We start from the raw sequence: 14,569 nt of genomic DNA, 5'->3' as shown, positions 1-14,569 counted from the left end.
AGAATACAAATTACAAATGTTCCTGTTGGTTGTTGAAGAATATATTTCAAAGAATGCTTTAATGCCCAGAGTTCAGCTTCATAATCATGAATCAAGATGCTGCAGGCCTTCACAAAAGAAGAGTAAAGCCTAACAGTAAATTGAGTGGTATGTGTGATATTAGCAGATTTGAACCTTTCCTAGGTTAGACTCAGAGATCACTAATCGATTTAGCTTGCTTTTATCAGATTTTTACCATTTCAGCACTGGAATAATATTTGGGACTGCATTATTGTTAATGGACTGTATTTCAAGAGATTGCATGGTGTTCTTAGGGAAAAATATTATGAATATATGTATGCAATATGAGTATGTTATAATGCACTTGTAATCTTGCATTTTTTTTATGTAATACTTTTCGATGTATTGTTTTCTGGATTTATTAAAATGTATAAGCCACAATTGAGTAAGGTAGAAGAATTGAGCAGTGCTGAAGTAGAGTGACAAGATATTTATTATTTCAGTTTTAGTAGTTTTTTTGCAAAAAATGAAAGTCAACACAAAAGCTATAAATAGTATATAGTAGATAAAACCATGCCATTTACTAAAATTGGAGAGTGCAAAATCTGGTGCAGCTCTGCACAGAAACCAATCATCTTCCAGGTTTTATTGTCAAAGCTTAATTGAACAAGCTGAAGTTAGAAGCTGATTGGCTACCATCCACAGCTGCACTCTCCAGTTTTAGTAACGCAACTCCAATGAGTTCCATATTAAAAAAGAAACACCATTTACAACGGTCCTGTTCTGTAAGCCTCGTACACACGGTACGATTGTTGGACAACCGAGTGCCTGATTTTTGTCAAAAGGGCCCTTGTCTTACTAACAAGGCATACTAACGCTACACAAATTGTCGTGACACAAACACGAACGTAGTGACGTACTACTCTTGGGCCCCTTGTGCTAATTTCATGTTTGGTGAGTGTTTGTACATTTGACTTTTGTGTGACAGATTTGTGTAGAGACCAGCCGAAAATCTGACGTGGAGCTGTCATTTGACAAAAATTTACTAGCCTGTCATCCAACATTTGTTGGCCGAAAATGGAAAACAATTGTTGAAAGGAGCGTTCTAACAGTAAGAACTTCGGACAACAGCCTGTCAAACGTCAATCTCCTTCTAATTTTCGTACTCTGTGTACGAGGCTCAAGACTCTGACGATGACTCAGCCATGCAGATTATGGGGTTGATTTACTAAAGACAAATAGACCGTCTGTGCACTTTGCAAAGTGCAGTTGCTCCAAATCATCAGAGGCTCTGCTGCTTCCATCATCCAATCATGTACAAACAAAAATGCTGTTTTTTATTTTCCTTGCACGTGATTGGGTATTCTTTGCAAAGTTAAGCGTTATATAATTTACTAAGTTCTAGAGCAACTGCACTTGCTGAGTACAACTGCACTTTTTACCTTTAGTAAATTAATCCCTATGAGTTGTTGAGAAAAATATCATAAATAAACCTGATCTTTATTTTTTAAGGAGTAAAGGGCATTATTTAATTCCCATTTCTAGTTAAACATAAGTGTACAATTAGCTATACCCTCAAGCCCTCAAGAGTTTCATTTTTACAGGAAAAGGGAATTTTTCCAATCAGATATCAGAGTGGAATATGAGCATGGAGCCATTATCGCAGCCTCTTAACAAATTGCCTGCTTCTTCAAAGAACAAGAAAGTCACTGAGGATAAATGCGCCCCCCTCCCCCAATTAGACCGAATCAATGGAGCAGAGACCGCTCATTGTCCTATTCCTGAAATGTACATGTGAGTAATAATGTATGACATTTTCCCCGCAATCTATGCACTGTCTGCTAGCGATGGGTAAGAGTAGATGACCCTGCTCTGCTCAGCACAATGAGAGTGTCAATCAACACACAGAATGTCCAACATAAGCAGAGTATTCTGCTCAGAGAACATATTGTAACCGGATGCTTAAATTCAAGATGAGTCAGGCTTACATAAGGATCCAGTGTCTGACTTGGAGAGGTTTATTCTACTCAGTTTCAGATGCACAAAAAGGATCACGGTCTTAACTTTCTTGAAAGTCTTAAAGGGTCAGACCTCCCAATATTGATGTTTCAGTTGATGCCTGTGGGCTGAGAGATCTCCCAAGTTCCAGGCTCCACCCACCAAGGGGTCTCCTATTCAGTGATGGATGTTCACTTATTCCATATGAACTTGGCACTCTAAAAATAATAGCTGACCGTTTATGGGGTTAATTTATCCTTACAAACAATGACTATTCAGATAAGAGGTGCCTATGTAGCTTTAACCAAAATTGGAAAAAGCCTTGGCTATGGGTGCAGCCCATCCACCAGTCCACCTATGATGATATGCTGCTCCTGAACTCAGAGTAGAGTCGCCACACTTGTATATCTGCTTCCACTGCAGTGGGAGGAGAAGATGTTGCAAGGGGGTGTGGCTATCAGCATTGTTACTGATGATTCATAAGCCTATAGCTTGTCAATCAACACATTAGGTTGAATCTACGCCCTCAGGTAAATCAGGTGGTGAGTTCATGCCATTTCTACCTGAGACGCCTAAGGTCGACTTCTCGCTATATCGCAGACTCTGATAAGATCGCCATGGTCAATGCCATTATCAGCAGTCAACTGAACTACTGAAATGCCCTGTAACTGGGTTTGCCTGCTTGTACCATCTACAAGCTAAAAATTGATTCAGAATGCTACAGCAAGGTTACTGACAGGTGCTGGTCGTTGTGACCACATCACTCCATCTCTTAGAGCCCTGCACTGGCTGCCTGTGAAAGAATGGGTTCTGATCAAAACTGGATGTCTTGTTCATAAGGCATTGCATGGATGTGGCCCAGAGTAACTGAAGGAAAAATCCATAAAGTATGTGCCTACACGATCCTTGAGATCAGCAAATTTGGCAATATTGAATATTCCAAAATTCAAAAAGAAAATATGTGGAGGCCTCCTTGCCTCTGAAACTGAGACTTGAGAATGACTTTCTGAAATTCCAAAAGGAATTTAAAACTGTACTTTTTGTACAAGCTTTTGGAGTCACCTAATTTTAATGTGGGACAGATCCCCAGGCTTTTATTCTTTATGTTGTCATGCTGGTATGTTGGTTCTCCTAAGGTCTTTTAATGTCAATGTATTTTGTTTTGCGCGTCGAGGCCTTCGAGTAAGACTGCCTAGGTTAAGCATTTTAATAAAATAGATAAATAACACCTGGCCACACCTAGTCCGGTCCATTGCTTTCTGGACTGACAGCACTGCCTCTGTAGCTGAAATCCTAACACGGTGAGCTGCAGTGTCTGGGATGGGGAGCATGTGAGACACAAATGAAGGAGGATTTAGCTCAGCTTTAGGGATAAGGGAAGTTTTATATTAACTCTATGAAGCTATTACATTGCATAGTTACTAGAGTTGGTCCTTGTTTAGATTGCCCTACATATTGGTGCCTTTAATTGTACTTTAAATCACAGAGTGATATTACATTTTTGTGGGTGTATACACTTACTAGGATTTACCTAAAGCCTAAATATTAGCTTAGGTTGGCCCCTTAAAAGACTCATCAAGGGAACATAATCAACTTTATACATAGTTTATTTTAATTACTTTACCCTTTGTCGGCGTGGACTCCCAAGTTATATGTATGGCCAGAAGGGAATGGTAGGCACAGGGAAGGGGATGTTCATTGACATTGTTAGCCTACTCAATATGTACATTTCAGTTAATGCTTTTAAATCTCTATGATTCCAAACATCACTTACCAACTTTTACAAGGGGGTCTCACATTCAAGGCTAGATTCTCAATAATTTAAAACCAGTTTGGCACTCCACTGCTGAGCATGACTGCTTTACCTGGTCATAAGTTTTAGAAGTTTGCAGGTATATGAACTCATTTCGATCCATCCATAAGCTAAATATTTGTTTTTGATGGACCCCTTTAAAGCCTAGGTCAAATTTGGTAGTATAAAAAGGGTGACTGCAAGGATTTTGCCATAAATGGAACTTTCAATTTCACTCCCTGAACTTTAGTAAGTAAAAAGAGACACAAAAACAAAGCACAACTATGTACCTGTGTACTAGACTATATCATTAAATTATATGTAAACCCTTACCTTGTAAAACAACCCATTCCGTTTAAAATGAAAGGCAACATTTTAGATATAAAACATTATTTTTTCTCTCTTTTTATTAGTGATCACACAACCTCTGTTCTCAGCTCATTAACGGAAGTAAAAAGGTGGGGGGGTAGTACACTGATCTTCCTAGTGAATGGCTGTCAGCACAAGTCTGATCAACAGAATAGCTGTTCTCCCAGCACAGACAGAAAACTGACCATGCTGAGATGGATGTGGTCAGTTTGAAATTGAAACGCATGAGGACTAACAGGTCACTAGGCATTTCACACAAAGGAAGAAATACAAAGAGAATAGGATCATTTTTAATAACAAGTACATGGTGCAGCAGGCACATATCAGGAATATAAAATGATGGAGTAACATATTCTTAATCCTCCTTTGTGTGGTGTTGTTTGCACTTTATATATTACCTTTTTTTTACTTTTTTTAATAATCTATGAATCTACTTACCCCAAAGAGCCATGAAAATAGAAAAGAAGACAGTGGCCGGGTTGTCAAATAAGTGGCTGGCACGTGCTGTACTGCAGGCAGAGCTTAGATTCCAGTAGTCACACGCCTTGTCACATAGTGGGCACATGGTGAACGTTTGGTCAGTGTAGCACATTTCTTTGCTGTGGAAGCCCAAAGAGTACCAGTGTCACTTTCACATAAAATCCACAGGGATGTATGGTGCAATATAAAGACTTTGTTATTGTTCAGTTTATCATTTGTAAGGCAACTCTGAAGGTGCATCGACGATGGCTTGTGATCCTTATTTTAGGGATAGGTTTTTTTCAACTAAGGATGCGCTCAAAGCCTTTTTGCCTCCAGTGGAGTCACATTCTAAAGGCTGCAGAAACCTGGGACACTCTGTTTCTTGTGAGCCCAGGGCAGGGGGCAGAGCCTTGCCAAAACCATAGAAAATTCCCAGCTCAGCTTACCGACCAGGGCTCATCTGCCTATCCATTATAATGCATGTGCTTCCACTGTGCAGGCTCTCAAAATCTTGAGTTAGGACTGCAGATAATATTGGGGTGCTGTGAAGTGGCTCTAAAGCTTACGCATCTGTTTGCAAATGTATACAAATTAAACACCTGTTTTTAACACATACTGTTAGACAGGGTCATTTGGTTAGTTGCAGATTGGTCGGTAAGTTACGCTGGAAATTTTCTTTGGTTTGTTTGACATGCTGTGACCTTTCCATGTGCTCCTTGATGCAAAGGCCAGTTAAAGGTGGGGGCAGTGGCCATTTGTTTGTACTGTTGGAATACTGGTGAGGGGATCTAGCGTATGCGCTGTTCAAGATTTGGGATGGCTTGTTATTTAGTGGATCGGCACTCAACAAGGAAGAAAAATCCACCCACCGATAGTGTCTGGCCATGTACAATATCAGGAGGAGGAAGAATAGCGCATTAACATGTGACAACACATTAAAATATGGGGCAAGCAATTATATTTGCTAATGGTATTAGCAGATGAGGGGGAGTGGGGGATCTTTGCTGTTTAGAAAACATAATAGCTCAAGCTCAGATTACACACAGGAAGCTGATTGTTTGAAGGAGGGATTCACCCCCTTGTTCTTCTGTACATCTGAGCAGAGACTTTCAATTAGAGAGTCATAGTCTGAAAGCAAATATCTTCTGCTTTGCTATTGTTTTTAAAAAAAAAAATGATTTGACATCATTTTAATGGGTGTGTTCAGTACAAAATATTTATTTGTAAGAATAATATTTTATATAAAAAATACAAAAACTCAGGCTAAGAACATAGACTAATGAAAACAGATCCAAAACATTTAAAGTTTCCTTTTAAGCCTTACCTAGGAATGTCATCATCGATGGTTATACATCCATACAGAAAGACTATTATCCCAACCAAAGAGGCAGGAATTAGCAGCCATGTATAAAGTCCAAGCCAGGCAAAATACAGTCCAATTTTTTCTCCAAAATATTTTCTGAAATGAACACAGCAAGTTAAAGACCCAGAGAAAAGCACATTTTGTTTAAAAAAAAGTGTGGTTGTATTATAGTTAATTTTAATAATTAGAAATAAAATTGCTCATTTATCAAAATGCTAGCTGTAAATGCATACAGCAGCATATACGCCTATATATTTTACCTTTGATGTAGGGGACCGGTGTCCCCTAAAAGTCAGTGTGACATGTATTTTCAGTAAGTACTACTATTGGCAATTTGGACTGCTGGTCATCCGCTGTCCACTATGGTTTAGAGAGCATCATCGTAATCGTAAGTTCTTCACCAATTGTCACAAGATGCATGAGGTACAGGTGTGGGATGGGCTGTTCACCTACTATAGTTTATGCAATTTTAAGTTCTGTTCCCACTCATACACTGATATTTATTGCTTTCTGTGTCCCTACTTGAGAGATTCGCCCTCTCTATTTGTAGTGGTAACCATTGTCTGTGGGAAAGAAAGGAATGGGATGTGATGAGATAGAATGAGGAATACATGTTACAATTGTCACTTTAACAGGAATAGAAAATAAATTGTCCAATGGGGACACCTGTTCTAGTGACAAATGTATTTTGTTGTGTATCCAACTGCATGAAACTATTGCACTATGAGCTGCTGTGTCTGGAAATCTGGGAGGAGGGCACAAATGAAGAAGAATTTAAAGAGATCTTAAACCCAAAGCAAAAAATGTAATATTTTGCAGCTTATCAATCTTTAGCTATGGTAGCTGCATTTGTACTCCTTTCTTTAGGCCTGGTGATCTGGCCTGTGGAGAAATGCAGAGTGGTACGGTGGCATTACACACTCAGAGTCCAGATGCAGTAACAGAACTGTATTGTAATAAAAGTCTAAACAAGCACGATTCCCCGACAGGAAGACAACTCGACCGTGTGCACTCACAGAATTTTGCAAGTAGAACAGTGCACAGCAGGTCTCAGATGCTTCAACGGCATCTGTCTCAATAGATAGAATGTGGCCTGGCTGGTCTATGCCCAAACAGGAAGGCTTCCAGGAAGGTTAGTGAGTCCCTGCTCTTTCCCTACTCATCTGCAACCTCTCCCTACTGTTTATACTGTCCCTGTCAGATGGGTGACCTGTCTCTACACTACCCACACACAAAATGCACACCAAGCCCAGGAGCCAGGGTCTTAAATAGACTGTAATGCTGAACCAAGTTGGCTGCCAGAGTCACATGGAGCATTACAGCATCTTTCCCCAAGAAACCATAGAAGAACCTTGTTCCCCTCAACGTCATCTTCCTCTGGAATGCTGCTGCCATTGAGCACCACCTGCAATGGAAAAAGTAGACTTCATCTGCCTACAGGCCAGAACACACCTCCTGTATGACTCCCACACTGGATGAAGGAGAACAGGGGGCACAGCAGATAGCAGCATTGTCAGTCTGGGGCGGGGGTGTTAAATGTACTAGCTGATTTAAATACACTCATACATTTCAGCCAAACTCCAGCTCGCACTTTAGGCCTCATGCACATTTGAGCTAAAACAAAATGCCTGTTTTACAGGCCTTTAACTTTTTTCTTCTGCCTCTAAACACCCCTCCATGTTAGTCTATGCGCACATACAGGAGTTTAGCGGCAGGAGCGTTAAGAGGGAAAAAAAAATCACTTCATCATTAATAATATTTTTTAGAGCTTAATCAAAAACAGACTATGGAATAAATGCAATGCTGCCATCTAGTGTTTGAAAACAGGTAGTACAGAACATGTAAATACATAAAATTTATTTTTATGTATTTTTTAAGTATTTATATATTTCATAGATAATTTTTTTCAGCCTCTTGTCTCCAAAACTTCTTCCCATCTTAAAGACAGCACACAGGTCATTAACATTTTAAGGCAAATCACTTGGAAAGAAGGGTATATTATGGCTACTGCTGATGTCGCCTCTTTATACACCATTATTTCCTATCACCATGGTAGAGAAGCTGTGAAGTGCTTTTTGGAGAGAGATTTGGGCATTCGTGGGTTGCAGCAATGGTTCCTTCTCCATCTCCTTGCTTTTGCTATGAGTCAAAACTAATTTTGGTTCAATGGTTTCTACTATCTGCAAGGTCGGGGAGTGGCGATGGGTGCCAATTTTGCGCTTAGTATGGCTAATCTTTTTATAGCCAAGTGGGAGGAGAACGTCATCTACGGTCAACAGAGGAACAAGCTGATCTTCTGGGGACGATACATTGATGACGTCCTCCTCCTATGGGAAGGAGACTGTGCCTCATTGGATCTCTTTATTAGTGAGCTTAACACCAATGATCGAGGCATTGTTCTCCAACATGAGGCCAGTACTTCCATTATACACTTTTTAGACCTGGAAATTAGGGTACAAAACGATAGGCTCATTACTTCTACATACTTCAAGGATACAGATAGGAATGTGGTTTGTGGTTGAACTGGATGGACTTGTGTCTTTTTTCAACCTGACTAACTATGTAACTATGAATGGCTACATAGGGACAGACAGTTGCCATCATGAGTCTTGGCTCAGGTCTGTCCCAATGAGTCAGTTCCTTAGATTGAGGAGGAATTGCTCCTTACAGGAGAACTATTTGAGGGAGATGGAGTATCTGAAATCTCTCTTCCTACAGAAGGGATATGCAGTTAATGATATTGATTGGATCATAATTGATGTCGCCTCAAGAGAAAGAGATGATTTATTAAAGCCTAAAATAAGAGACGAAGGGGGAGAATTTTCTTCCCACTTTTCGTTTTATACTACCTATTTGAATCAACATTTTTCGATCAAAAAGATTTTTAGAAAACATTGGGATGTTCTAAAAAATGATAGAATACTAGGTCCTTTGCTCCCGGAACTACCCAGGTGGTAGAGGTGCAACCCCTCTGAGACTACAGATAGCCCCAAATGTAATTAGACCCCCAGTAAGACCAAGTGTTTTTTTTTGAGATTTTAAGGGCTATTATCAGTGTAGAAAGTGCGAGGTGTGTCAAAATAACTGTCTCAGAAAGAAAGTACCTCTCCTTCTGTTCTAATGTTACCAGTTGTACATACGTTGTGGGATCTTTCATCACTTGTTTGACCAAGAATGTGGTTTATATGATTACGTGCCCTTGCAGCCTACACTATGTGGATTGCACTATTCGCAAGCTAGAAACTAGCCTTAAAAACGCTTTTTGAACCATAGTTTATCAAAACATTATACTACATACTACGTACTATACATACATTGTGCTATGATAAGAGTTTAAAGGTACATCTTTTATGGCTATAGATAGGTTTGACCCTCATTGGAGAGGCAGCCACATCAGGAGGGAGATCTCAGAGAACCTGGTGGATTTTCTGTTTAAAATCTTATAGACCATTTGGCTTAAACATAGAATGGGATGTCAATGCCTTTATCAACAATAGCTGAATTCCTAGATTATTCCTCCTTCTCATTTTTTTGTATTTTTAGTTGTTTTTTTTCCCATGTTGTTTTTATGTATGTACATTTTTTGTACTACTAGACCACTAGATGGCGGCATTGTGACTATTCCATAGTCAGTTTTTGATTAAGCTGTAAATTCTATTAATATTTTATTTTTATTTCCATTTTTGGATAGTTTTGAGTACTTCCATTTTATATATCTATTATCTTTGTTTCCAATTTGGCCCGGTTCTTTCTCCTGTTTCCTATCTGGTCTCCCTAAACATGACCGTCGTGGGTGTGTCTGGTCATGTATGTCTAAGCCGTGGTGTTAAAATCCGGTTATGGCACGGTTTCGCTTCCGGCGGATGAGAGAGAGGCTTTAAGTGCAGGGGGAATGGGTGTTTCTATTTCGTCCTCCCTCCTATATAAAGAGGATATGACAAGCTCTGATCACGCCCCTGATAATGTTCCTTTGAAGAAAATGCTGCATAGGGTGAAGGTCTGACATCACAATGCTGTAACGTGCCGATCGTGGCCATCTTTGTGGTTGGAAACAAGTGCTATCCATGACGGACTGCTGCTTCTGCCAGTTTTTATTTAACAAAATGTGAGCACCCTGGTGGTTTTTTAAGAAATAAATGTTTTCTGGTTTAAATATTACACCATGAGGAGTTGCTTTCTTGTATTCTATGCATGTACCTATGAATTCCCATTTGGTGAGACTACAGGACCCAGCGATCTATGATCCAATTGAAGTGTTTTTGTGTGGCGCTGTGGACATATCATGCTTGTTTGACCACCTGTTATTCAGTGGTCCATTTTCTTTGGTAAGAGGCCCGGTGTGTAGATGTTCGGTGGAGGATAATTTCATGCTCACTTAATTGTGTCTCTGTCTACACCGTGGGTGGTTCCAGTTTTTTACCTGAACAAGGACTTTGTCTTAAACACTATGAACTAGTGTTAGTGCAGCGATTAATCTTGATTTTATTTAAAGTAGTTGTAAAGGCACAAGGTTTTTTACCTTCATGCATTCTATGTATGAAGGTATAAAACCTTCTGTCTGCAGCGCCCTCCCCCCCCAATACTAACCTGAACCCCATCTTGATCGAGCAATGTGTACAAGAGCAGTGGCTCTCCCAGGTCGCTTCCTCCCCATTGGCTGAGACAGCAGCCGCTGGCTCCCGCTACTGTCAATCACAGCCAGTGAGCCAATGAGGAGAGAGCAATGAGTTGAGCTGCGCTGTGTGTGACTTAACACATAGAGCAGCAGCTTGGGAGCGCACCAGTGAGGGACCCGAGAAGAGAGGGGCTGCTCTGTATAAAACCACTGCGCAGAGCAGGTAAGAGAAAAATTTTTGTTATTTTTTTAAACAAAATCAAATATGCCTTTAATATCACTTTATATGAATAAAAGCTGATCATTGTAAGTGTCCCTAAGAGTGTTAAATGGTTTGTCTCATCTCTGTAAACTGTTACAACTGGAAGAGAGCTTGTTCTTTTGAAAAACAACTTACAAACTATTTACTGGCTAGATCACCAGCTTAAAATAGAAGAAAAAAACCTACAAAACAAAACTACTGCAGTCATCACATCTTAGAATTGGTAAGCTGCAATAAATAAATGTTTGCTTTTGGGTTTGAATCTACTTTAATGATGCAGAGAGCGGATCTCCAGACTCCAGTCATGATGTCATTGCTACTCTTTGCATCAATGTGTGTGCAGAACGTTGAGGTGACATCCACTCAAGGTGCAGGTCCATGAGGTCCAGCATTTACAGGATGTCCTCAGTATTCTGGGCTTAATTATGAGGAGGACATCTATTTTGACAAAATTGAACTATTTCGGGAGACTGCACTGGAGATGAGAATAGCAGAGCTGCCATTCTAAAGAAAATTATCCTAGAATTGGACTTAATTTTATGACAACTACTAAACAGGCACTTTGTAAATTGTCATTACTGAATTACTCTGTGAAAATCTGTTAAATAGCAACAATGTATAGGTATTAAACAGCTACATGAAACTATCATCATTCTGCAGATTGGGTAACCATGACATGCCGATATCCATTCAATGGATAGACGAAACGGATATTCCAAATGGCTAGTAAAGTCAATGATACGTGTAAAATATAGAGTAGCAGACTGTTGTGAGAGAGCTAACTCCTTAAACTTTCTATCTTTCATTAGCTGTGTATCACATGATACACGATCAAGAGTCGCGGTTAAAGATCTCAACTTGTCTGTCATCGAAAATGTTCTAGTGCCTCTTTCCACTTCAGATCTTATCTATCTTTCTTGAAACAACGGATAATGTTTCCGCAGGACAGATGTCATTGTTTCCTTGCCAGCTTCCCAAATGATTAACCATGCAAATCAGTTTTGGTACTTTTCCCAGCTAGGTTTGTAGCCTCTGCATCTGCTGAAATGTCCCCATAAGCTCAAGGAAATAAAAGTCTGTGTTTTTTTTTTTTTTTTTGCAAATCTTTCTCATGTTTTTTGGCAAGGCAAACGGAGCGTAATTCCAGGGAAGCTCTGGATGTTGGGACTCATTGTAAGGTAAATTCCTAAATAGCTGTAGTTCCTAAAAACTAAGGGTTGTGGCATTTGTGTGGTCTCACAAACTATTTTTTTTTTTGTTGGTTTGAAGGCGCAGCCCCTACAAAAAATTAAATTTTATTAAGGGATGGACACTGGTAGATAGAAAAACAAGAGTAGAAATGATCAAAACCCTGGAACACACATGGAGTATATATTCAGTTTAATAGGAAGGGAAGAAACTCTGGACAGCTGCACTCCGGATGGAATCTGTAGTAACTTGTGCCTTTATTGTTCAAGTAAAAATTACATCACACATCCCTTCCTATCTAATTGCTTGTGCAATAGCCAGCCCCTGGGACTCCTTACCTGGAAATCAAGCTATTATCCTAGTGGATTGGCCTGGAGCAGTGGCTCTCTCTTTCTCTTATATATATTCAGTTTATCAATCTTTTTATTCCCTTTATTTTAACCTGGTGATCCTGCAAGAATCACACTTCCTATCTTAATGTGACAAAGCTCATTCACTATACTGTGTCATTGGAAAAGCAGTTCTGTCACCATAGAACAGGACTACAAAAGCATTCCATAAATATCCTCTTGCTCTTAAGTGATGTGCTTTGAGGCTTATTGGAATATCCTCTGAACCGGCTTAAAGGTATAATGCCAATGTGTCTTGCTGCCCCCTCTGTAATATGGGTATCCATATATGTACACTGCAGAACAACAATAAAGGGAGGGCACACCAACCTACTGCATTACCACTATAACATTTTCATTAAAGGGGATGTAAAGGCAAAAGTTTTTTTTTATTTTAATTCATTCTATGCATTAAGATAAAAAGCCTTATGTGTGCATCAGCCCCCCTAATACTTACCTGAGCCCCATCTCTATCCAGTGATGTTCAGGAGTCCCTTGGTCATTCAAGGAAACTTCCTCCTGATTGGCTGAGACACAGCAGTGGTACCATTGGCTCCTGCTGCTGTCAATCAAAGTGAGTTAGCAAATCTGGAGAGAGAGAGAGGGGGCGGGGCCGAGCCACAGCTCCATGTCTGCGGTTCAGCCCCATGTCACTCGAAAGGAGGGAGGGACCAAGAGTAGTGAAGAAGGAACCAAGAAGAGGAGGATCCAGGCTGCTCTGTGCAAAACCATTACACAGTATAACATGTTTGCTATTTAAAATTCATGTACCTGACAGAGACAGATACATGAATCTATGTACCTTTTTTCCAGCACACCATTGATCATCAAGTCTCATTCGAAAGCTTTATTGTAGAATGATCACATTACAATAGACAGTCTGCAAGGTTTTAGGGCCGTGCAGGACCCTTTCGGCAGGCATGTGAATGTCAAGTACATGAATCTGTTCACGCCTGCACTGAGGAGAGGAGCTTTTACATTGTACACCTTATTAAGTGCAATCACTCCTGCCCTCTCTTCCTGGCACTGTACTCGCCACATCGACAGGCTTATGGCTGAGGAGATGGTACTGGTGTGGACAGAATCTAATGGAAAACTAAGAAACTATATCCCTATCTGGTCCATGTTACTTTTGGTTGGCAGCACACAGCAGCAGGTAGATCCATAGCTGCTATTCAGTCCAATAGAGGATTTCAAATCCACCCACTGCCATGTGTGGTCAATCAAAAGTGAAGCAGACCTGATGGGTAACTAGATCTCAGTCAGGCTTTGCCCACCCAGCAACAGGCCATTTCCCAAATATGAGCATTGCATTGAATGAGGCCAGGGCTAAAGCACTGTGTGGAAAACGGTCACATACATGACAGCTTCCCAGCATAGGCAGAGCCCACTCTGAGAGCTGGCACACCTCTGCATGCCAGCTCAGAGTGAGTCTTCATTACCACCAGTTTACTAATCTGCAAACTAGAGGTAATTCTTTACCAATTTGTCACTGCCATAGTGACAGATTCATAAAGTGGCAGTAGTAAGAACCATCTGAATTTGCTGAATGTGTTGGTAATGTTACCGATGCTGGCAAAAACACTTGCCTTAATTAGGCACAGATACTTAAGGGATCTACCACCAGAAGAGTGCTGTTAGGGCTATACTGAATTCCCCTGTATATGTTGTTTAGTATAAGAAATTTGAAAGGTATTTGTATGTGGCCGTTTTCCTTTTTAATATATATATGGTTTTAATATAGGGTTCTCACTAGAGATATTTTAATATTTTTGTATACACCAAATAACGGTTTACTATCCCTTTATACCTACTGCTATAATACTGTAAGCTTCTTTTGTAAAGGGTCCTATATTAATATGTTTTTGATTTTGGTGTGTGACTCTACTGAGAATATTTTCCAGGATTTGCTGTCCCTGTGATGCCCATACAAGAAATCGGGGGAACCTGCTGTCACAAGAACAGGAAGGCACAGGCAGCAGTAACCCATGGTTAGAAGTTCTAACCCTTCCCAGCTTTACCAAAAATGTGAGGTTTCCAATCACTTCCTTTCCTGACATTTTGATGGTATTCCCTTTGGAGAGATTTCTAATCACTTCCTTTCCTGACATTTTTTATGGTATTTCCCTTG

General features: G+C 40.1%; 1 protein-coding gene across 2 annotated transcripts in view; it reads right to left on the bottom strand.

Moving 5' to 3' along the window:
* Positions 1 to 14,569, bottom strand: part of ANO2 (anoctamin 2) — a 401,884-nt gene that overhangs the window by 191,629 nt on the left and 195,686 nt on the right. For both annotated transcript variants that reach the window (XM_077468552.1, XM_077468553.1), the window contains 2 exons: positions 5,946 to 6,080; positions 4,598 to 4,758 (listed from right to left, as the gene is read on the bottom strand). In XM_077468552.1, coding sequence (XP_077324678.1) covers positions 4,598 to 4,758; positions 5,946 to 6,080 — 296 coding nt within the window. The remainder of the gene's footprint in view (positions 1 to 4,597; positions 4,759 to 5,945; positions 6,081 to 14,569) is intronic.

Source organism: Lithobates pipiens, unplaced genomic scaffold (assembly GCF_037356315.1).
Source record: "Lithobates pipiens isolate NorthernLeopardFrog02 unplaced genomic scaffold, aLitPip1_a1.2 Scaffold_8, whole genome shotgun sequence".
Classification (NCBI taxonomy): Eukaryota; Metazoa; Chordata; class Amphibia; order Anura; family Ranidae; genus Lithobates; species Lithobates pipiens.
This window is presented reverse-complemented; position numbering and strand designations above follow the sequence as displayed.